The sequence below is a fragment of the Cylas formicarius genome, unplaced genomic scaffold (assembly GCF_029955315.1).
Source record: "Cylas formicarius isolate icCylForm1 unplaced genomic scaffold, icCylForm1.1 PGA_scaffold_3__17_contigs__length_32017465, whole genome shotgun sequence".
NCBI classification, from domain to species: Eukaryota; Metazoa; Arthropoda; class Insecta; order Coleoptera; family Brentidae; genus Cylas; species Cylas formicarius.
Window position 1 is genome coordinate 3,220,467 of NW_026844326.1, and position 24,592 is coordinate 3,245,058.

The 24,592-nt window shown below is 34.1% G+C and overlaps 2 protein-coding genes across 3 annotated transcripts in view; one reads left to right on the forward strand and one right to left on the reverse strand.

Moving 5' to 3' along the window:
• LOC132699002 (uncharacterized) overlaps positions 1 to 24,592 on the reverse strand; it is a 110,530-nt gene that overhangs the window by 68,684 nt on the left and 17,254 nt on the right. For both annotated transcript variants that reach the window (XM_060665385.1, XM_060665386.1), the window contains exons 2-3: positions 18,246 to 18,486; positions 996 to 1,204 (exon numbers count right to left, since the gene is read on the reverse strand). In XM_060665385.1, coding sequence (XP_060521368.1) covers positions 996 to 1,204; positions 18,246 to 18,426 — 390 coding nt within the window. In that variant the 5' untranslated portion in view covers positions 18,427 to 18,486. The remainder of the gene's footprint in view (positions 1 to 995; positions 1,205 to 18,245; positions 18,487 to 24,592) is intronic.
• LOC132698999 (mucin-2-like) overlaps positions 1 to 24,592 on the forward strand; it is a 475,159-nt gene that overhangs the window by 55,516 nt on the left and 395,051 nt on the right. The gene's annotated exons all lie outside the window — the stretch shown is intronic.

A 24,592-nucleotide genomic window follows, 5' to 3' on the forward strand; every position in this document is an offset into this window, starting at 1 on the left:
ACCATTGAATTGGAAACTATTAATATTCTCTCATTCTTAGATAATCTTATCAATTGAAAATTAGACCTAACATTGAGTCATTATGTTTACAGAAAACCTACGCACACAGACCCATCTTAATGCATTGTCATTGGGACCCAACAATCATCGGTTATCAACTCTCTTGTTTACAGAGCCATAAAACTATCTTAACCCGAGTCGCTGAAAACATTAGAAATATTAAGCGTTCCATCAAAAAATACACTTTACCACAACCTTCCAAAGAGAGTGAGCCTGAAAGCAACCTCATATTTGCCACTTTTGTCCTTTCTAAAGTTCTTAAGAAATATAACCTCAAAACCAAATTTACCACTTGTCCAATAAGTTCTCAATATCTTCGATCGGTCAAAGACAAATTTCCATTTGAGATACCAGGAGTTTTCAGCATTCCATGCATATGCTGCAAAGAATACATTGGAAAGACCGGACTAAAAATATCAACTACGCTCAAAGAATATGTAAGAGCCCTAAGACTAGGACCAATAAACTCATCAACAGTTGCCGAAAACAATCACGAAACCGGATATCAAATTTTATTCGATAAAACTAAAATAATTGCATATAATCAATTCTTCTACCAAAGAAAAATTCGAGAATCTATAGAAATCTAAAAGTAACAATCATACCCTGACTCGGGTCTTTACCTTTCACGAATATGGGAATCCGTCATCCTAGATAGATATCATTTCGCTCCGCCCCCTCAGACAATATGTAGCAGGTACAGAGTAAAATGCGAGCCATTTTTAGTTAAGCTCTGAAGAAGCCCACAGAATGATTGGCGAAATGTCAGCAAGTTCGATTCTTCAAAAACCGTCGAAGAAGGAATCCAGGAAGATTTGTAAATAGTAAAACCTTTTTGAGTTCACATTTAAAAAACGATTTCAAATACCCCACTGTGCGGCACGGAAAACATTTTATTAGGATAATCGCCGCGCATTAAAAATGGCAGAACTTACCTTGTCGCTCATCAGATGGGTGTGCAACGGCCGCGATACAGACTCCGACGTTTCTTCTCTACGTAGCATGCCATCGTATTGGGCGTGTTTTTTTCGCTTCTTGTACTTCATCCACAGTATCCTAATTCCAAAAACGGTGAAAAGTAAGACGATCAAGGGTGCGAGGGTCGCCAAACAAGCCAGGATCAAAGTCTGGATATCGCTAAACACTAAAAAATATTAATGGATTACGAAGCTGCGAGAATCGTACATTTAACAAAATACCAGCATACAGAAAATGCGGTCACATATTTGAGCTAGGGCACTGTACAAGGTGTCTCACATGAGCTGACCAATATAGATTTTTCAATGTTATAGAAAGACCACCAAAAATATAGGTTTAGTTAACTTGAGCAAATTATTAATGATTAAGTTAAAATTTCTGAAAAACAAGTCGTAATACCTGAAAAATAAGTCATATTTGAACGTTGCACATAACATATAGGGTGCTAGTTTGGGCATATTATTTAGAAAAATCGAATCTTATTATTTTTGTACACCGAGTTCTAGTTGAAACATGATCGAAATCTGAAAGATTTTTCAATTTTTCATAGAAAAATCATCCAACTGGATAGGTATTTCATTTATTTGCATTTAAAAAGTTCAAGGTACTTTTTCTTAATACTTACAGATGAAGAGGTACGAGGAACAATAAAATAATAACAATATTTAACAATACGAATTATTTTGATAATAGTAATAAAAAAATTCAAATCAAAAGTTGGAATTTCACAATACTTCAATGTTTAGTACCTCCACTTTTTCAATTTTCCATTCCTTATGAATTGCGCAATATCCCTTATGAGAGGACGTCAGAAATTTTGACTGGTTTTTCAGAAATTCTAACTTATTTCTCAAACATTCCGCTTTGTTTCTCAGAAATTCTCACTTTAGTCAGAAATTCGTAACTGTTTCTCAGGAAGTCTGATCGGTTTCAAACAATTTCTGATTTTTGTTAGAAATTTTCACTTATTTCTCAAAAATTTGCTTTAATGTCGTGAAAACATGGTTTTTCAAATTACCAACGTCACCATTTCAATTATCTGTAAAAATGGAACATATTTATATCTATTAATTTAAAAATAGGGAATAAATAATTATATCTCATGAACGAAATAGCCAGGGTAAACCTAAAACGTGGTACGAAAACGAGCTCAAAATACAGAATAATAGGTTTAAAAAGTTATCATATGACTACTAATACTTGCTAATAACTATTTTTCTTTATTTGGACCTTAGAGAGGTATAGAAAGAACTTCTCTTCATTTTCGATTGCCTCCCTTTTCCGCTCACAATAATAATTCTCGAAATTTCGGCTTCCGTGAGATACGCAAGGTATTAAAAAAAGGATTTGACGAGAAACACATGCTTATAAACTCATTATTTTGTGTGGGCTTCGTAGAGAAAAAACTGTTCTTTAATTTCTATTCTCTTCGTTTTTTGCTCATTCTAATAACAGGCGAAGTTACGAATTAAAATTTATTTTTTTATGAAGACAAAACAGGTCAAGTGAAACAGGCAGACCAGTAAAAGTCCGGGACGAGAGGCAAAACTGTACAGGAATTCCAGGAAGAATTCGAGTTAATTCTAGGAAAATTGCCAGCTATTACAGAAGAATTCCACGGAATTTTTAAAAGAAACTTCCTTGTCAAAAATTCCGCCTTGTTTCTCAGAAATTCTCACTTTAGTCAGAAATTCGTACCTGTTTCTCAGGAAGTCTGACTGGTTTCAAATTTCAATTCAACTTTCACTTATTTATGAAAAATTTGCTTCAATATCGTGAAAGCATGGTTTTTCAAATTAACAACCATTTCAATTTTCTGTAAAAATGGAAGATATTTCTATTTATTAAATTAAAAATAGGGAATACAAAAAATAAATAATTAACAGTTGCAAAAATAAAAAAAAAATAAAACTGGTAGGAGGCAGGGTACACTATCTGAACTGCTTTTAATTGCCATTAATTTTACATAAAACTATGTCTCTATTGTCTCTATAAATGTCCTTGGCAAATAAACAGGGTGAAGAGAAAAATTAGCAGTTCTACAAGTTCACATAAAATAATATATTTTTATCATTTTGTTGAACTTATTATTCTGTACTTTGAGCTTGTTTCCACTCCACCCATGAGGTAGATTCGAGTTCTCGGTACATTTTTTTAATCGTTTCCCTTATATTCCCCTATTCCTATAGTGAAATATAATTTTTGAATCATTTACCTCGACGATTAGCATTTAGAGCACATTGTTGTTGTCCTGTGCACAGCAACTTTCACATACCTTATGGATATTATATATATATACATATATATATATATATATATATATATATATATATATATATATATATATATATATATATATATATATATATATATATATATATATATATTATATTATTAGTTTCTTTCAAAAATTATCTGTTGGATATTATTTGCAAATCTTCTGTTGTTGATAAAATGAGCTTACTGACGTTTTGCCAGTCATCCCGTAAATAGTTTTAGAAGGTCCTTGGAAAAATTCTAGTTGGATTTGGCGCTCGAGTGGTGACCAGCGGCATTAAAATTTTCTCGGTTTTTCTCCAGTCCCATTCAGTTGGCGGCGGCTCCTAAAACGGATATCTGCGGAAATAGTTTTTGAAATTATTGGTCAACTGAACACCATTAGGAAAAACCCGTTGTTGATGGGCAGGAATTACTTCGCTTTTTGAGAGATGTTTAAGGAAATACTAAGGGAATGGCGTTTGTTACCTATGCGTTTAGTCGTTGGGACAAAACTTAATAAATTGAAGAAGTACTCGCCGTATTCTATGATTTCTGATTGGCAAAATATTACATTCCCGGTTGGGAAAAAAATTAAATTTTAATAAGACATCATCATTAATAGATTTTATTACGTTAGGCTAGTTGGTGAATGGAGTCACGAAGTCATTTACAATAACATAACATCGCATTGTGTTTTTCATTCATTTGTGATCAGAAAGAACTTTAAATACAGATCTGAATGTGCTGAATACAGCAATATTGGCAACATATAATTGGGTAGAATTATGAAGAACATAGACGATTACTATCAGACAGATAGAACAAATCAGTTTTGTTTGAAGATTAAATGGTGTAAATATCCAGTACAGTTACGTAAGGTACCTTCTGGTACCATCGATCGTACTAGCTAAAAGAAATTAACAACGGCGCATAGAACATTATTACAATGGAGATCTAAAAAAACTAATAAAATTCTAATGCCAGCCCATATCTCTAAATGTCGTCGAGGTAAATGATTTTGCAGAAGCAGATCACTAAATAATTATATCTCATGAATAAAATAGTCAGGGTAAACCTAAAACGTGGTACGAAAACTAGCTCAAAATACAGAATAATAGGTTTAAAAAGTTATCATATGACTACTAATACTTGCTAATAACTATTTTTCTTTATTTGGACCTTAGAGAGGTAGAGAAAGAACTGCTCTTCATTTTCGATTGCCACCCTTTTCCGCTCACAATAATAATTCTCGAAATTCCCGCTTCCGTGAGATACGCAAGGTATTAAAAAAATAATTTGACGCGTAACAAATGCTTATAAACACATTATTTTGTTTGGGCTTCGTATAGAAAGAACTGTTCTTTAATTTCGATTCTTTTCATTTTTTGCTCATTCTAATAACAGTCAGGTCAAGTGAAACAGACAGACCAGCAAAAGTCCTGGACGAGAGGCAAAAGTCCACAGGAATTCCCTGAAAAATTCCAGTGAATTCTAGGAAAATTGACAGCAATTACAGAAAAACTCCACAGAATTTTTAAAAGAAACTTCCACAGGCTACTGTAATACTATTTACAAATCTTCTGGATTTCTCCTGGGTCGGTTGTGGATACAGCGAGCATGCTGACGATTCGCCAATCACCCTGTTGGCTTCTTGAGAGCCTTAAGTCAAACTCGCTCTGTGCCTGCTTATACTAGGTGTTTCAAATTCGACTCTCACCATTAGGATCTCCGAAACGAAAAGAGATACAGGGTGTCTTGTATTAGGGCAAAGTTGCGTATCGGTGAGTTCAATATGTACCGTTTTGAAATTGAAGTTTTTTAGTTACTTCCGAAAATATGGTGAAAAATATTAAACTTTCGGTTTTGGTTTTTATTTGTTTTATGTCTTCATTTTAAAACTTCGCGAAAATGAAAAGTGACATTACCAATGAAGAAAAACGAGATATTATTATTAAATTATTAGATAGATATTTTGCTGAATTTGCTTCGTTTCAAAAACTAAGACAAGATTATGCAGGCTGAATGGTACCGGAAACTGATAATATAATAATAATGCACACGCCAAGCTTACGCTGATGTAGTTGTTTCTTATCATACCAGTGCATCGAGACAGTTAAAAACAAGTGGTTTCAAATGCTACAAAAGTCATATCGCCCAAAAATTACATCCATTTGATCCCGAATGTAATCTGGACAGATAAAAGCACTTTTACAAATTGTGGAATATTCAGGGCAATTTCGAGAAATTCGACCGCAAGTTTGATTTAGTCTTAATGTAGGCCTATATATAAAGACAAAAGTTTAAGTCCTCATTTTTTTAACGGCATTCTGATAAGAGAGTGGTATTATCAGTTTTTGACGTCAACGCTTGAAAATTTTTTGGATGATTTACCTTTGATCCACTACAACAGCATGTGGTTTCAGAAAGATAGCGTCCCGCCTCAAAATACAACACAGGTATCGGATTATCTTTCGTCAAGGTTTGGTGTCAGAAGGATAGGAAATAATGGACCGGTGTGATGGCCAGCCAGGTCTCCAGATCTTCATTGGTTAATTGGTTCAACGACACAGTAATGCACTAAATATTAAAATATAATCGACAGATTTGAAAATTCATAGCTTACTATGGCATAAAAGTTTTTGTTCAATACTTCGAATTTGAGGGAACACAAATACAACAGTATAAAGTGTTCGTAATTGGAGTGTTTAACTAGAAAACCCATTTCTGAACTATCTATCTTCACTACCAATCTCGATATAGGACCCTTTTCATTTTTAGGCCCTTTTGAATATTGCCCATAACTTTTTCTACAGTTCTCCGTTTTCTCATAAATGAACACAACTTTTTTATATTAAAATTTAACCCTTTTGCATTATTTATATTGAAATATTTTAATGAGAGGTCGATAATGTTGTTACGGCGGTGGATCAAAGGTTAGTTTTGTAGGACAAGACCACCGAAAAATTTAAAGATAGACAAGAGACGAAAAAAGTTTGAGAGAAAATATGCTATTTTTTGTTTGAGAACTTTGAAGCGGAGTATGCGAAATCGAAAACTGAAAAATGTAAACATGTATTTATTGGGTTTTCATTTAATTATTATAAAACAAAATTATATATATCTTGGTTAACTGCTGCGGAAGCAATCCCTCTGCACTCATAAAATATTGTGAGAATTGTTCTCGGATCATTTGTCCTGTTCTCGTCCTACGTGTGTTGATTTGGTTGGGAATATCTTCAAGATTTTCTGTATGACTATGCAGCATGCTTTGACTGTGTCAATTAAAAACTCAGGTGATACATTCATTGCTAGATGGAAAATTCGCCACTTGTTACTTAAAATGCCGAATGTATGAGGTTAAATACAAAAGTTAATTGGGGTATTACAAAGCTTCAATTTAATTTAATTTTGTATATACAGGGTATTTCATTTCTCGTGGGCAAGTATCAACTTTGTTATTTTAAATAGAACACCTGGTATATTGCTTCATTTTTGAATTCTAAACAAAATTTTACATATTTTGCATATAACTAAATATAACCGTTTTTGAAATTTTTAATTTTTTATGCCAAAAATGACGTTTACAAGACGTTAAATATCTGCCACTTTGTTCATTCGGTAGAGTTTATTGTTTCACTTGAGTAAGTTTTATTGTAGACAAAGGACTCGAATAACGCATTTCATAAGAAATTTCGATACATATTAACACAGGGTATGTGAAATTTAATATTAAAAATGAAATTTAAAAAAACGCCAAAAAGCCTTTTTTTTTAATGGAAACTATCTAATTTTATAATTTTGTAATATTTAGCAATTTAATATAAGGTTGTATATGCCTAATATTTTTAGTTTTTAAAATATTTATTTTCAAACATTTGTCTATCACAAATAATTTGCTGTTGCCATATAAGTTCAATTAGTGTAAAGTGGCTTTGACGGCGTTTAAATAAAACAAGTGCTAAAACGCAGCCTATTTGGACGCGGGTTGTGTTGTTGATTACTGTCATAATTGAAATATTTTTTGACAAGTTATGGATTTATTGATTATAAATTTAATTGTTTCGCTTGCTTGTGTATAAGGTTTAACACAGAAGAAAATATATGTTACAAAGTTACATATCGGCTGACCTTAAGGAGACTCCCCAAAAAAAAAAGGATTTTCTATCCTAAACACATTGGACTATATGAAACCTTTTTTTTCATTTTTTTTTTAATGATAAAGAATAGAGAGGGATGGAGGGAGCGAGCGAGACGGAAGGGGGGGGGGGGGGGGGGGAGAGAGAACTTAGCCAGAATGACTGGTCCGTTTTCTAAGGGTCACTTTAAAAATGTGAAATTTGGTTGGGCAGTCCCGAAAAGCAGAAGCAAATCAAGCAAGAAGAAAATCTTTCATCTTTCAAGAAATAGGAAATGGACAACGCAATCTACCTCACGGCTCTAACTTAATCTTGTGGAAAACAAGAAGTTATCGACTTGGTAACCATCAAATTATCTAGAGACACTATAATTATTATTGTTAATATTTTATTGTTGCATTTGTTCAGTAAGAAATTATATACAGTGTGGCACTTATGAACTGTACACCCTTGTAAAATCTTTGTTTATGGCTTAATTTTGATTTTTTTTTTGTTGGGTAGGTATTTGAAAACTAAAATCTTGTTTTGCTTGTTGCTTCAACTTAAAGTCATGGCCAACTGAGACTATTTAACAAAAGAGAGAGAAGGGAGAAGTACTATTAGGGATTTCTTTTTAATCATTTGGAAACGAATTCTTATTCAGGAGTACTTAGAACCCAACTACACCAATATTTATATTGTTTCAATACAATTCAACAATTCAAAACCGTTTCATTTCTCTTTAGTAAAATTTATCCAACAAAAAAGAATTATCGAAATTGAGCCATAAATTAACATTATAATAATAGGAGTAGTGCTTAAGCGAGGCGCCCGCAATATTTCTAGTTTTATATGGTCCTGATACTTTATTCTAAAAAAAATTCCTAATAGCCCTTCTTGATATTTGACATAAAAAATTAGTCCCAGTTAGCCATGACTTTGGTTGATCTAATATGAAACATACTGCGTTTTTCAGAGATCTATCCAAGAAAAAAAATATCAAAATCAAACTATGATCAAAGATGTGCAGCTTAAAGCCGGGCGCAAACGATATCTCAAACACCATGTATTGAAACATTTTAAAAATTGGTCAAGTTGGGTTCAAGTACTCTTGGATAAGAATTCGTTTGCCAATTTATTTTTTTTAATCCCTAACAGTACTTCTCTCGTCTCTCTCTTTTCTTAAATACTTTCAGCTGGTTATGACTTTAAGTTGAAGCAATAGGCAAAGCAAGGTTTTAGTGAATTTTTCAGAGACCTATACAACAAAAAAAATTATCAAAATCAAATAAAAAAAAAATTATATTTAGTTTACTTGTCCCGAGTGATGAACGAATGCACCAGCTAAGCGGCAATTATCCATACTTTTTTTCGGGACTAGTCGGTAGAACATCGTCCGTATAAAGTCAAAAAATTTGAATTTCCATTAAATGAAAAAATGGTCCCAAAAGACTTTTTTCAAGCCTTGCTTGTGTCGGATGCAGTTAGATAAGACGGCCCGGGGGCAGCGATACCAGGTGAGTCACGGTTTAAAGAATTCCTTCCTATAGCATATTTGCGCAAACATCGGATTATGACATACGCCGTGGAAGATATGGCAGAAAAACATAGTGTAATTGTACAGAGTGAGTCAATGATAAAGTAAAGTTTATTACAAAAGTTATGGGAAGATAGTAAATACAAACGTTTTAATAGTATATTAACCAACAAAACCCTTTTTTTGGCTACATTCTTGCAAAACAACGCGAATGCATTCACTACATAACCGTCAGAATTGACTAACGTCAAAATCCAAACCGTGCGGTAATTTATAAGATCAATTATTGTTTCAAAAAAAGAAAAACAAAGGTAAATTTTATTGAGGGACACTGCAACCCGCATTCAAAAAAATATTTTTTACTAACCAATGAGTATTTTTTTGAATATTTTTTCGTCGTTATCGCCCCCTATTTATTACAGCCACCAGTTTAGGTAAAAATTGACGTCTACCAAATCAAATTTATCTAGATTTTATGAAGCACAACGTTGACTTCATTGAACTTCATTTTTTAAACAAGTACCTTACTAAAGTATTTTTAGTTTTCTTTCCATCTGGAATCTACTCTTACCCTGGACCACTCTCTATAGCACTTTTCAAAGAAACTTCAACTTAAAATTTGCAGCAACTTCCCCGCCGCTGATTGCCCTACCAAATCTTTAGTTGCATTGGTGTAGCAGAAAATATTTATATGGATTGTTCATCTTTTTTTATGTAAAACTGTTCAATGGTTAAAATAAAACAAAAATTTAAAACACGAGCATTTTAATAATTACATAGTATTTCCGCGATAGTTTTCTTCGGTCCAAATTTCCTTGTCCAAGTAAAAGCCTATAAGAATAACCTTTTTGTATTTTTATGACAGGGGTAACCTGTACCTTTATACACTTTACTAGGAGTTACCCGTATTTTTTTTAATAAATGTCAAATGTAATTATTTAGTACTTCAAAAAGTGCCAAGAAAGGTCAAATACCTAATGCCATTTTAAAATATATATTGTTATTTAACATTTGTCAGTGGATTCTATTAACTTATTCGAAAGTAGAGGTCACCTACCCAAAAAATATTTAATACTTGCCAATCCCAAAAAAAAACAAAATGTATGCCCATATTTAATGAAGGGTAGGTCCGACAATTTGACTATATATATATATATATATATATATATATATATATATATATATATATATATATATATATATATATATATATATATATATATATATATATATATATATATATATATATATATATATATATATATATGTTAAATATTTTTAATGCTAATAATTTCTTTACCTTAACGCAAGACTATTGCATACATTCTTTCGGTCTCCTTTCTCTTGTAGACATGCTTGCAACTCTTAAAATAATTGTATTTGGGCCTCCAAGTGTTGATGATTATGTTGTCCCTCCCTTAAAATGAATACACCTTCTCTTCAACCTCTGGGTAAACTCCACGATGGTCTAATCAAGCACAGACTTGAGCAAGAGTTAGACATAATGAAGGGGTTATCATCTAACCAGTTTAGCTTTCGGAAAGTCCATTCGAATATACAGGCGGTTGAAATCGTAACGAGGAAGAGAAGAGAAGAAATGGTTGAAGCTGATAACGCTCAATGTAAAGAACATCTTCAATAGTGCATCTTGGAATACTGTTATATCAGAAATGAAAAGAAAGAGAATATCGAGGTACATCACAAATATAATCGAAGATTACGTGAATAACAGGAGTATAATTATAGAAAAAGAGACGGAAACAAAGGGAGTGCCGCAACGCTCGGTATCGGGTCCGACCTTATGGATTATTCTGTACTACGGGGTTCTCAGGCTGGATCTGGGTAAATATGTGACGACCTTGGAATACTGGTGCTAAGGAACGACGCTAAAGACCTTTCGCATAAGGCAAATGAGGCAATGGAGGACGAAAATGATTGGCTAATGCCAAATGGATTAGAACTGCCGCATAAAAAAAGTGAGGCGATGGTGCTGCGTGGGCACGGATGGAAGAGGGAGAGAGACAAGGTCGAGATGGAAATTAGGGGACGATAAACTATCACATCACCCAGATATTCTCAGGGCATGGGTCTTTTCGGAGCTACACACTTAGGATCGGGAAGAGCGAAGGCGACATATGTGTTCGGACAGGGACAATGCAGAGCACACTCTCTTTACCTGTCAGAAATAAGCCGCCTTCAGAGCTGAAACGGAACGCAAGATAGGGAAACGACTAACAGCGGATAACCTGGTGAGCACCATGCTGAAGAGCAGGGAAAACTGGGAAGCTGTCGCAGCTATGATTGTAAAGATCATGACGCAAAAAGAGGGGGAGGGGAGACGGAAATAGAGAACAAGGCCAGGCAGCCTATCACCCACGACGAATGCCGCAAGGTGATAACGCGGTGGCGAGTGAGGAATGAGGTGGGATTAGCGGGTAGACCTGGTCACTGCCAGGGGAGTCCTGGACTGCCAGGGAAGGGAAGAACTTGTACCTAGCGTCTATAAAAGATTCCCACCTGTTCAAAAAAAATAAATAAATAAATCAACAGAATTTTTAGATTGTAACCAACGATTTTATAGGGATATCAAATGTAAAACTTATTTTAAATAACTTATCTTATTAAGTTAACATTTTGCTACTTTAAAATGCAGAACAGGAACAAATCCCCTCAACAAATATTTTCCACAATTTCTGGATGTATTTTATATCTTATAGTAGCTCAAATTAAGCATTTTCCATGGTTAGCGCAAAAAATATTGCATTTTATAGTATTATTTAATCCTTTGTAGGTTGTAAATTAATAAAAAAATATATTTAAAATCAAGTTATTGGAAAAACACATCTCAGATGTACAGGAACAAAATATCAAGCATCAGGAAAGGTGAAAGAGAATGGTATATTCATTTTAAGGAAAGGACAACACAACCTTGAACACTGGGAGGGTCAAATACAACACAGGAATTTTAAGACTTGCCACAAGGTAAACAAATTATTGGTATTAAAATATTTGTAGAAATGGGTACACTATACCGTACCCCTGAAACCATAAAGGTATTAATAAATTTCAATTATGTTAATATAATTTTAGAAATGCAGAAAGTGGCTTAGTAGTTCCTTTCAACTTAGTGCCTCAAAACAGAGATGGAGGCGACAGAATTTTCCTGTAGAACTAGAAGATCTCAGTTCTGGGAGCAAGCGAATGGACTAGATATTAGCCATTTTCCCGCAAGCCCCTGTATCAAAGAATTCAAATGTGGGGGACAGTTTTTAAAAAGGATTTTACATACCTTTTCACTTTGATTTTTTTCAAGGATTAGCAAGTATTTTATATTTTTTCGATAGATAGCCTCTAACTGTGTATACATTAATAGAAACCACCAATAAAATGCCAGTAGGTATTTGACTTTTCTTGGTATTTTTTGAAGTGTTAATTAAATACATAGAAGTTACCTTTCTCATAAAAATACAAAATGTTATTCTTGCAGACTTTTACTTGGACAAGGCTCTGTAGATCGTACATCAAATAAAAATAAATGTGGATGGAAGAAAAATATTCCGGAAATACTATCTGTTAGGGATAATTATTACAACGCTTGTGTTTTATTTCATTTCAACTATTTCAACTGTTTTACTCCAAAAACGACGTACAATCAATACTAATATTTTTTGCTACATCAATGCAACAAAAAATTTGGTGAAGCCATTTTTATGTGATTCTCATGTGGCTATGAGAAATATCTCATTTTATTTATAAAATAGGCTAGGGGTAGGGGCGCATAAATGTGTGTTACCTCAAGATTCACTCACAACTACCCGGGACAAGTTGCACATTGGATCCAGTCAGCTCATAATTGTTTTCGTTTTTTGCTAAAAAATGAATTTTCACTTATGTAAAACTGATAATTTCTATGACGAAGCTTAAGAAATGTGAAATCAGTGATACGCCCCAAAAACTTGAAATTTTGCCTTCAAACTATTCTACACAGAGTGCTATTTCAGTTAAGCTCTTATTGCCCAAACGTATGCAAATTTTATTTATAAACAACTGGCGCAGAAGGAATCCAGAAGATTTGTAAATAGTATTACAAAAGCCCGTCGAAGTTTCTTTCAAAAATACTTTAGCAGGGTGTTTGTTCAAAAGATCTGGTTGTCAACATTATCATTCATAAAATTTTTAAAAAATTGATTTGGTAGAAGTCAACTTTTACCTTGGCAGGTGGGTGTAATAAATAGGGGGTGATAACAACGTAGAAATATTCAAAAAACGAAGTTCACCGAGTCTTTCCGAAACGAGACCGAACGCCGTTCGGGATTTTCGATATTTTGAACATTCGACACTTTGTGGTGTATCCAACCTGCGCGGTAATATCCCAAAAATGTCCGAAGTGGCTCGGATCCGTGAGAAACGAAACTAACGTGTAAAATAAAACTTTCCGCATATCATTTCGGTGTATAATTAGGTATTTTGCAGGAGAGACTGGCAAAAGATTATTAAGATGCACAATTTACAATTATTTTAATGTAAATATGTTTTTTTTTAAGTGAAACATCCCATTTTTGAATTTTGTCCTGAATTCGTTTTGAAATTCTTCAACTTTTTTTTTACTAAATATATCTAAACCTAAATCTTTTTCCAATATTTTACTTTTCCTAAACAATATTAGTTTTCACACTTGCAAAAAAAAACTATAGCGACATATATTTTATGTTTATGTTTATGATATTCGAAAATGATGTAAAAGATATATATATATATATATATATATATATATATATATATATATATATATATATATATATATATATATATATATATGATGACACTATATTCCGGGATATCATCCGTTCGCTCGTTGAACTCCGACTGGAATCCTGCAAATCTTGCATCCGACTGGAATCCTGCAGACGTTTCGCCAAAATCTCACTTGGCATCTTCAATGCTCGCGCTCCGAAAACACTTCGAACACGGAGCGCGAGCATTGAAGATGCCAAGTGAGATTTTGGCGAAACGTCTGCAGGATTCCAGTCGGATGCAAGATTTGCAGGATTCCAGTCGGAGTTCAACGAGCGAACGGATGATATCCCGGAATATAGTGTCATCACATTTTTCCATCCGTGAATCAATACGTGAGAATATATATATATATATATATATATATATATATATATATATATATATATATATATATATATATATATATATATATATATATATATATATATATATATATATTCACGTATTGATTCACGGATGGAAAAATGTGATGACACTGTATTCCGGGATATCATCCATTCGCTTGTTGAACTCCGACTGGAATCCTGCAGACGTTTCGCCAAAATCTCACTTGGCATCTTCAACGCTCGCGCTCCCAGTGTTCGAAGTGTTTTCGGAGCGCGGGCATTGAAGATGCCAAGTGAGATTTTGGCGAAACGTCTGCAGGATTCCAGTCGGATGCAGGATTCCAGTCGGAGTTCAACAAGCGTGCAGGATTCCAGTCGGAGTTCAACAAGCGAACGGATGATATCCCGGAATATACATGGTCTGGACGATACCTTCATTTTCACTCCCAACACCCAATATCACAAAAAAGACTGTTATTATCGGGTTGGCTGACAGAGCTATAAATCTATCTGATCCAGAGTACAGAAAAGAAGCTATATATAAGGCTAAGTACACACTAAAACTAAACAATTACCCAAGTGTCTTAATTAACTCTACTTTTAAAAGAAGGATACATAAATTCTACAACAAGATTTCTGTTAAGGAAAACACACAACCATCAAAACGAGAATATTGTTCGTTGCCATACATACCAAATTTATCGGAAAAAATCTCGAATGTGTTTCAGGGAAGCTCTGTAACAATCTGCCACAAGGGTCAAAATTTGTTAAATAGGAATTTCAGTAAACTAAAAACACCAATACCCAAAGATAAAAAAAGTCACATTGTATATCAAATACCACGCAACGACTGTGACTAAGTGTACATTGGACAGACTAGCCAACTGTTGAAGAACCGCATCAATAGTCATAAGTACGACAAAAAAGAAACAAAACAGCCATCAGCAGCCATATAACGGAGAAAACACATACTTTTAACTTCGATGACACAAAAATACTTGTTACCGAACCAAACACACAAAAAAGGGAAATAATTGAGATGATACATATTCAAAGGAATAAAAACGCCATAAACGCGAAAACCGACATAAAACACCTTAGTGAAATCTATTTCGAATTGTTAAAGTAGACCATTTTAATGCTCAGATGCTCCACCGCGTATCAGTAGGTCTTAAACTTAACACAAAAGTACACTCTAAATAAATAAATAAGAGGGAAAAAAAAGACATCAGATACAATGAATGTTTATTTTCCACTTCTATTTTTGATTCGTACGCCAATGCAAGAACGTTATTGTTTTTGGCAATGATGTATGTTGTGGTACTTTTTCACAAACAGCGCTAATAATAGACATTTATAAAAAAAAAATAAATTTGTGAGTATGACTAATATATGTAATTTGTTTTTGTAATATTTGTAATGTCTACTGTTAGACGTTTTATTTTTTGATAGCGAACTAATTCTTTGTGTGATCTCGTTTTTTTTGTCCTTTGTTTTGCAGTTTTTGAGAAAGACCTGGGTTGTCGGTCGAAACGTCAATGACAATTACAGTGTTTTAAAATTATTTGTGAGTTTTGTTCACTGTGGACCAAACCCTAAGAATCAACCTATAAAAAATATACAAGGATCAAGGATATGCCATCGCAAATCGTACCGACTATATATATATATATATATATATATATATATATATATATATATATATATATATATATATATATATATATATATATATATTCTCACGTATTGATTCACGGATGGAAAAATGTGATGACACTATATTCCGGGATATCATCCGTTCGCTCGTTGAACTCCGACTGGAATCCTGCATCCGACTGGAATCCTGCAAATCTTGCATCCGACTGGAATCCTGCAGACGTTTCGCCAAAATTTCACTTGGCATCTTCAATGCTCGCGCTCCGAAAACACTTCGAGTGTTCGAAGTGTTTTCGGAGCGCGAGCATTGAAGATGCCAAGTGAAATTTTGGCGAAACGTCTGCAGGATTCCAGTCGGATGCAAGATTTGCAGGATTCCAGTCGGATGCAGGATTCCAGTCGGAGTTCAACGAGCGAACGGATGATATCCCGGAATATAGTGTCATCATATATATATATATATATATATATATATATATATATATATATATATATATATATATATATATATATATATATATATATATATATATATATATAATAATAATAATAATTTAAGTCTTAGAGAATTTTTATGGGCAGAAGTGAAAGGATTTGTCACAACACTATACTTTAAATGAAACACCTTAAAGCTACTGTTTCAAGCTATTAAGGTAGTGAAGCCAGAGAATATCGAAAAGCAGTCCAGCAGATCATTAAAGAAGAGATTTTCTCATCTTGACTACTTGAATGATGAACCTACATAGCTAACGCTTTATTCTTCCCAAACATGCAACTGACAAACTGATAAGTTGGCGAGTGATGCCAAAGAAAAACAAGCATGTGTTATTACTAGTTGAACCTATCTCCAGCAGGTGTTGGTTCCACCCCTTCGATATTCGAAAGTTCTATGACAAATTTTTTACTTACTTTCGCATGTCCGTACGGTCGTTGGATGAACTTCTGGGGACATTCGAGAACCCCACTCACTTGACGAATCCTATACAGATTAAAGAAAGGCAGACTGCGACACTGAGATAAGTGAAAATCTTTGTTGATGATATAATACTAAGAAGAAAGAAAGTATTATCCGTAAAATTTTGAAAAACTTCCAGAGGTGACTATGGACCTCCGAGTTCGATGCTTTTTCAAATAAGATTCATGAGAAAGCTATTATCCAGAATCACAGTGATAAAGGTAAAAAATTAACCTCGCCACAACTAAAACCATCAAAGTCTTCTAATTTACCAACCGCTGCGGCAAATCTGTCATCGAACCAACATTGAGACTGAAAAGTCAGTACCTGCAAAAGGTTCCAACTTCGTACTTACCCGATATATTACCGAAAACACGAAATCATTTTATATGTCGAGTCTATCCTAAACAAAGTGCCCTCTCAAATAGCTAATAAAAGTCGAGTTGAAACCGCAAAAATCCTTAATAACTCCAAATCTCATAAATCTTATATTGCAAAGCCTAAACAAATAACATTAAAATCTCAAAAATCTGATCCTGGCATAGTCATTTTTAAAGCAAATAAAGAAAATGCTAAGGTAGTCATGAACACAACTGACAATGGAGAAAAAAATGGAGGTATTCTTAATAACGGATTCTATCGTCAACTTAAAAAAGATCCTGCGTCATCTATGAAACGCAACCTTAAATATGCTATTATAGCTGCTTCTTCAGTCGAATCCATGAAAAATTTGTCGCACCTCAGCACTCTAAATATCCTTGTTTCTACTGACTCCCTAAGGTTTCTTCCTAAGGTTTCTCCCTCCGACCTATTGTTAGCACAGTTGGTTCGGCAATCAATTATATACAAAACACTTAAGAAAAAAAAACTGATAGTAATTTCCTTTCACTCCATTGAACAATTAAAAGAATCAAATCTTCTCACTCGTTTATTAAAAACTCGTGAGTCAAATGCCGTTTACCGTACTTGTTGCATAATATACTATTCCTTGGAACGGTCAAATTTATGAAGAAATATCACACCTCATCCCAAATATATTTATGCAGTTAAAAACGCCAGGGGCGGCTGATTGCACCAAAGAAAAATACGACAATGGCAAGCTCTAAATGACCAAACAATCTTAACCGCTACCCAGTCATTCGAGACAATGTTCAGGTCACTCCGTCAAACAGTATATAATCAGGTACAGATTAGAATACAAATCAGTTTTAGTTAAGTTCTGAAGGAGCCAACAGGATCATTGAATATCAAGAGGTGGGGCTGAAGGCAATGGTTAAAGTGCTGGGAAGCTTTAAACTGTTGAAAAGGAAGGCTTATAAGTACACAGTTCCTCAAATTACGAAGATATTATCATTTTTCCCAGCTCCAGTAACTCGAGAATATCGATCTACAGTTTCTTGTGCAGTTAAAATCGGTTTATCGTATTTTATGAAATAGTGAACATTTAAAATAACAACTCTTTCACCCACTGATAGTGGTTGGTTGGAATGTCGCCATTTTATTGCTGATCCCATAATACTGTAAAGGCCACTGTTAACTTAAATTAAAAAACAAGAGCTTACTTGATTCCCCTTCGTCGTCAATGTAATAGCCAGTTCCATTGAAAACGAGGTCCTTCACTGACTTGTGGCTCTGGTTGAATATTATAGACTGCGCGGTAGACCCTTGAAAAATGTGATCAGCATCCCTCGACGCGAACGTAGTATTTGCGGGGGATACCAGGTACAATGTAGAGCTTTCCATTTTCCTATCGTCGAAGATACTTACTAACGTTCGTTGTACTGATTTTCGCTGAACTGGCAGCTGTAAAAAAGGATGTATAAAAAAAATAAAGATCACCGAAGACCGATGATAAAATGATAAAGAATAAGCATAATTTATTTCACAGCATAAGTTACAAAATACAGTATTTATTTGCCGTAGCCCAAGCGGGTTTGCTAGATTTGGGTGGTACGAAAAATTAGCGCTAGGCAGCAGCAGCTGCTTGTTTATTACTAACTTCGAGCAGAAACTAAGTATATTCCAAGTGGTTGCAGATTAGACACTAACAGTGGCACCCACGACAACGACTGTTACACGGCGATAAGGAAGGCAAGGGCAAACCGCTTCATTATAATCCCAAGAAAATCACATGATAGAGTCTCAGAATAAGCAGCCTTTCAAATTGAAACTTGGAGTGTGCGTACCTCGTTTGAACTTAAGGAAACTTAAAGGTACTATTAAGGAGATGAACAGGCATAATATCTACCTACCCGGAATTTATGAAAACAGGCGGCAGGCAAGGTAATAGAATTTATGCCATATTCAGACCGAATGAGACTTCCGGCAAAGCCAATAAATATAAATATACCGTCAAACGGGGCTATTTTGGCACGTTTTTGGGATTTCAATATAACGTCGTTATTTATCAACCTAACGTTGTAAAATAAATTAGATTATAACAAATCTGGCCTGCTGAATCGATTGCTGTGCTCTAAATTGATCTAAAAATAATAAAAAAATATAAAATCTAAAAATGAGCATTTCAAAGTTACCCTGCGTTCTTGGCTACTTTGACACAAATCTGAATTTCAATTTAAGCGTCGTAGCATCAGAGAAGCGCCGGTAATGGACACAGAATTAAAAATCATTCATTTCATATTTTTTGTTTTTTTTTTGTTTTGGTCTAGAAAAATAGTTTTTTCTACTGAAAAACTTATATTTAAGGCACTGGTCATTATACAAATAAAACCTTTTAATTACTTTACAATTTTAAAATTAAACAAGAAACTCAAGAAAACGTCCTAATCTACGTTTTACATACCTATAAAAATAAAACAAAGATAATACGTCAAAAACAGTAGCAGATTTTATATATATACATAGGAATTAAAGGAAAACATTTCTTAACTTAGAAACGAACTAATTTTCTCATAAACAAAAAAATTAATAAATTTAATTTTCGATCTCAGTTTCGGGCTTAAAGGTTCTATCGTCATCGCTATTATCGGTATACAGTTCCTCTGGATCGACATCTTAATGAAATGAAATGGATCAGTGCTTTCTGAATTACAGTCCGCAAAGCATGCGACATATGGCACATTTTGAATTTAAATCGCTCTTCTCAAACTAGCTTTTGTTATACTAATAAGAGTACGCAGTCTAGGTTTCTTCGCTTTGCCTATGACCTTTTTTGATGGTATTTCTGATGGCCCTGGCTGGCTGTTGGAGAAATAAGGCAATTCTTCGTCGCTGTTATCTGGGATTGTATGGGGTTGACATTCTATTTCGTTATTATAGTCATGTGTGTTTCAAATTCAATCTTCTTTCCTCTTTTTCTTTTTTTTGGTCTTCTCTTTTCCTCTTCCATTTCCCCTGATTTCTTTGAAAAACTTTATCAATGATCTGTTAAGAATAAAGCTACAAAATCATGAATACTTGGATCTGCTTACCAGCACATAGTACCGAATCAAATAGATATATACTGGTTAATCGTCTCTTTAGTACGTCCATACTGAAAGTAACAGCTTACCCGGGAAGATACTGAAAAGCTAACAAACAAAGAAGTGAGAGTAAAAGTCCAATCAGAGCTCAATAAACAATTGAAAAATACAACACGACCTAAAAAGAGTACTTGACGAGACCATGGACAAGCATTAAAACCACAACCAAACTAACCAAAACCACAATGACAACAAAATAAGCTTGGCTACAAAAGGGCAAAGAAGCAAGTGGATGATAAACGAGATTCTACATATGATGGACAAGAACCGAATAAACACCAAAGATTAAATAAAGGTAACAAGTCAAAGAAATGCAATCAATATCGCCTAATCAGCCTTTCAAGCCACATGCTTTGGTTTTAGAGCTGGGCTGGGAATAAGATAAGCCATCCTCGGCCTGCAAGCTTTGATTCAAAATTACCGGGATGTTTACAGAGACGTGTTTTTATGCTTCATGTATTACGAAAATGCATTTGATAGTGTTCCACATCAAAGGCAGATTGATAATTGAAATTGTATAATGTTTTACCAGGTACCGTGAAAAAAATGAGCATTAGAAAATTTAAACATACTATTAAAGAATTCCTGCAACGTCATTGTTTTTACTCTCTGCGAGCATACATTGACACTGTCACTGGTATCGATGCGCTATAAAACTGTATAGTACTGTCTAATTTTATTTGTATTAGATGTGTGTTTTTATGTTATTTATTAATTTGATTTTATTGCACTGAATATCACACTTGAATATCACTTGCTACAATTGTACGTCCCTTTTGTACGAAACGTAGTCAATAAATGAATCTATCTATACTAAGAAGAAAAGCATTGTTTTAAGGACTGTTTGTTTTTGTTAAGCAATTTGCTGCGATTGTTTTGTTTTCAATAAAAATTGTTGAATTAAATGATTTAATAGTTTAGATTTAATATATATCGTATAACGATGTAGGCAAGCTTATACAATATCAAAAATCAATTTTTTTAAGACCTGTATACCTATTACATAAGGGTTCTATAATATTCCATATAACTAGTAGTGACGGCATTATAAAACAGTTACTCAAGCGTGTCTTATTAAAGCTGTTTAATGCTGTATAACAATTGTTTTATAGCAATGGATTGTGTTGCATTATAAACCATTTATCTTTGGATACTATAAAACCTTCCTCTTTATAAATGCCGTATAAGATAAAACAGTATATATCGAAATAAATGCGTTCCAAGATCTCCGTTATAACACCGTCAAGTGAACGTTACCCAACATATTGGCACTAAGACTTAAATTTGTTTAATGGCAAATTCAGTTTCAATAACATCTATTATAATTAATTCTCAGTGCAAAATACTTGATAAACGTAGTGCCAATTTGAAAAGAGCTTGTACGAAAAAATATCAGAAAAGTCTTGCAAGTCATCCAGAGATTTTACATTCTACTTTTAATAGAAGTGTTCCTGATATCACAGAGTTTCAGAACATAATTCCTTCAATCACACCAGATAAACCGGATAATAATAGTATTGGTATGGATGTAAAAACTCTGGAATCTGATGAAAATTCGGCTTCTAGTGATAACTAAGAAGAAAATGTAAAATCTATTGTACCACCGGAAAACCTCCATTGAAATTATTCTTTCGAAATTTTGTTGACGGAGCACGCAAACCTGATCATACTATTGCAGCAATATTAAGAAACCCAAAACAAAAAACTACTTTGGAAAACCAAGGAGTATATAGTGTGGCTTGCGGATCGTGCAGCTTGACGTATGGGGGACAGAGCAATAGGAGGATTTCAGCCAGGCTCGAGGAACATCGATTAGCCATAAGAAATACATAAACAACATCGGCTTTATTCCAGCACCAACACCAGACAAGCGATAAAATTGATTTGTAAACCGCACTATTACCACCTCCGGCGCAGGTTATAAATACCGCACGCATTGCAGAAAACTCCCAGTGTTCGAAGTGTTTTCGGAGAGCGAGCATTGAAGATGCCAAGTGAGATCTTGGCAAAACGCCTGCAGGATTCCAGTTGGATGCAGGATTGCAGTCGGAGTTTTATGAAAAGCTAAGACAAAGGAAGGTTATTCAGCTATGTAAATTGAATTTTCTCATTGCTGCAACCAGAATTTGCTGCCAACGTTTACAAGGTTGTGTTACCACACACGCATCAGGAAGACGCAAGCTATCCTGGACAAAGCTAGCAACTCCCTACTGCGACCAGATTAGGCGGACCCGGTACCCGGACTGAGCGACAACTTTTCAGACTCCACCTGAAACTAAGCAAGGAGATCCATCAGTTGCTGTGGGACCGCATTATGACGCATTGAAAAAGACAAAGATATCACGTCAAAAAAGCTGTGGAAGAAATTAGAAATCCTTCAGTCAAATTCCAAGAAACCTAGACAAGTGCCAAGCACAAACCAAAGCCTTACAGTTTAAACTATTTCAACATACCATCTTTCCATCATCCAGAGATCCAGAGAATACCCGTCAAAGAGATCGTTTCCAATGTCGAAGCAAGCCTTTCCACCATAGACGAACAAGATGCGGAGTTAATAAGGCAAGATGTCGCCAGCGTTTTAAGACACTCAATACCACCTCAACCAAACTTAAACTTAAGCAGAGAAGAAATTCAAGCCTTGAAGAATCTAAGCAAAAACAAGAATATCATAATAATGACAAACGAAATGACACTGTCGTCATGAATACATCGGATTATGGTGCAAAAATTGAGGAAGTTTTGAGCGACCCAATGTACAAACCGATCACCAGAGATCCGACGACGTATTTGGAAAAAACAACCAAGTTCAAAATTCTCAAGCCATCAATAAACGAAGATATAAAAAAGAAACTTATACTAAGGGGTTTTAATTGTCTGTTGTATAGTTTGTAATGTTTTCATTGATTTTTAGTTCACTCCTGAAGAATTCAACAAATAAATTGACGAAATATTGAGTGTTAAAGAAAAAGGAGTTCGTTGGACTCCGAGTGGAATCCTGCAGACCTTTCGCCAAGATCTGTAATATCTGTAATACCACTTTCGATTTTTTAATGAAACTTGCCACACATGTACTATGTGGCATTACTTACTCTACCACAATTTTTTTTAAATGTACCAGTTGCGGGCGTACTGTATTACACATGCCTATTTTGGGAGACATAACAGTTATCCTTACAATCTCCAATTATTTTTAAAGAAATTTAATATCCTGATTTTTTTCATTCCGGTTTTCGATTAAAACAATAAAAACCTTTTCTCTGCATGGTCATAACAATACCGTTAATATGACAGCATGCTGATAATTATTGTCATTATTATTTCTTACTTAGGTGTATTTTTGAATTTTTTATACTTGTTTCTTATACGTGCAGATAATTGTCTATGTGTTATTTTTTTTAAATACTTCAAAAAAATGAAGTACGAATACGAAGTACGTAAACTCTAAGGTGTATTTTTGAAAGTTTTATAATTATTACTTATCGTTGTAGTAGGTTGTCTGTAAGAATTATTAATTCTATGTCAAGGCGGTTGTTTGACAGTTGTTTGACATCAGTGTTTAAAATATTCTAGCATTGTTATTTTCAAAAGGAGTGGTTTACTAATGAGGAGATGGTGTATGGTTATATCAACAGCGCTTTCCTTATACAGAGGCGAACAAATTGAAATGTACATAGAAAGTTGACTGAAACGGAGCAAATAATCATTTAAAATGGGTCCATCGGACTGTAAAAACTTCAAAAATTGAAGAAGCAGTTTTCAATTCCATTGATAAAAATCCTGAACTTAGTACTAGAAAAATTGGAAATAAGCTGAATATTTCGCACATCTTTGGTTTGGAAAATTTTGCACAATTTCCTATTGTACCCATATAATATTCAACAAGTCCAAGGGTAACTTCCCTTGCGTTCTAATTTTTTTCATTGCTTTTGGACAAAGTTTTTGATTAAGAAATACTATTTACACGTCAAGCTACTTTTTCCAGAAATGCAAGCAGAAACTTCAACAATAACCATATTTGGGCCGATGAAAACCCCCATACAATTTAATTTAAATGTCAAGAACAGTTTTCAGTAAATGTTTGGGCTGGAATTGTTGCAAATTACTTAACTGGATAATTGGACCGCTTTTAGAAGGGCATTTGCCAACATTGCTATAAGAAGTCCCATATTTAATTAGGAGCAGAATATGGTTCATACATGACGGCGCAACTGTTCACTTTATTGTTGAAATAAGAGAATATTTAAATTTTAGGGTAAGTCGCGGCGAACTTCAACCATATCCCACTAGGTCCCCAGATTTAAATAGTTTTGGTTAGTTGGTTGCTTTGGTTGGACTATTTCTTATGGCAGGCATAATATGAAGACCATACAGGTGCAGACTCCAGCCTAGTGCGCACCAAAGAGATATAAAGGAGTTTAAAGCAATGT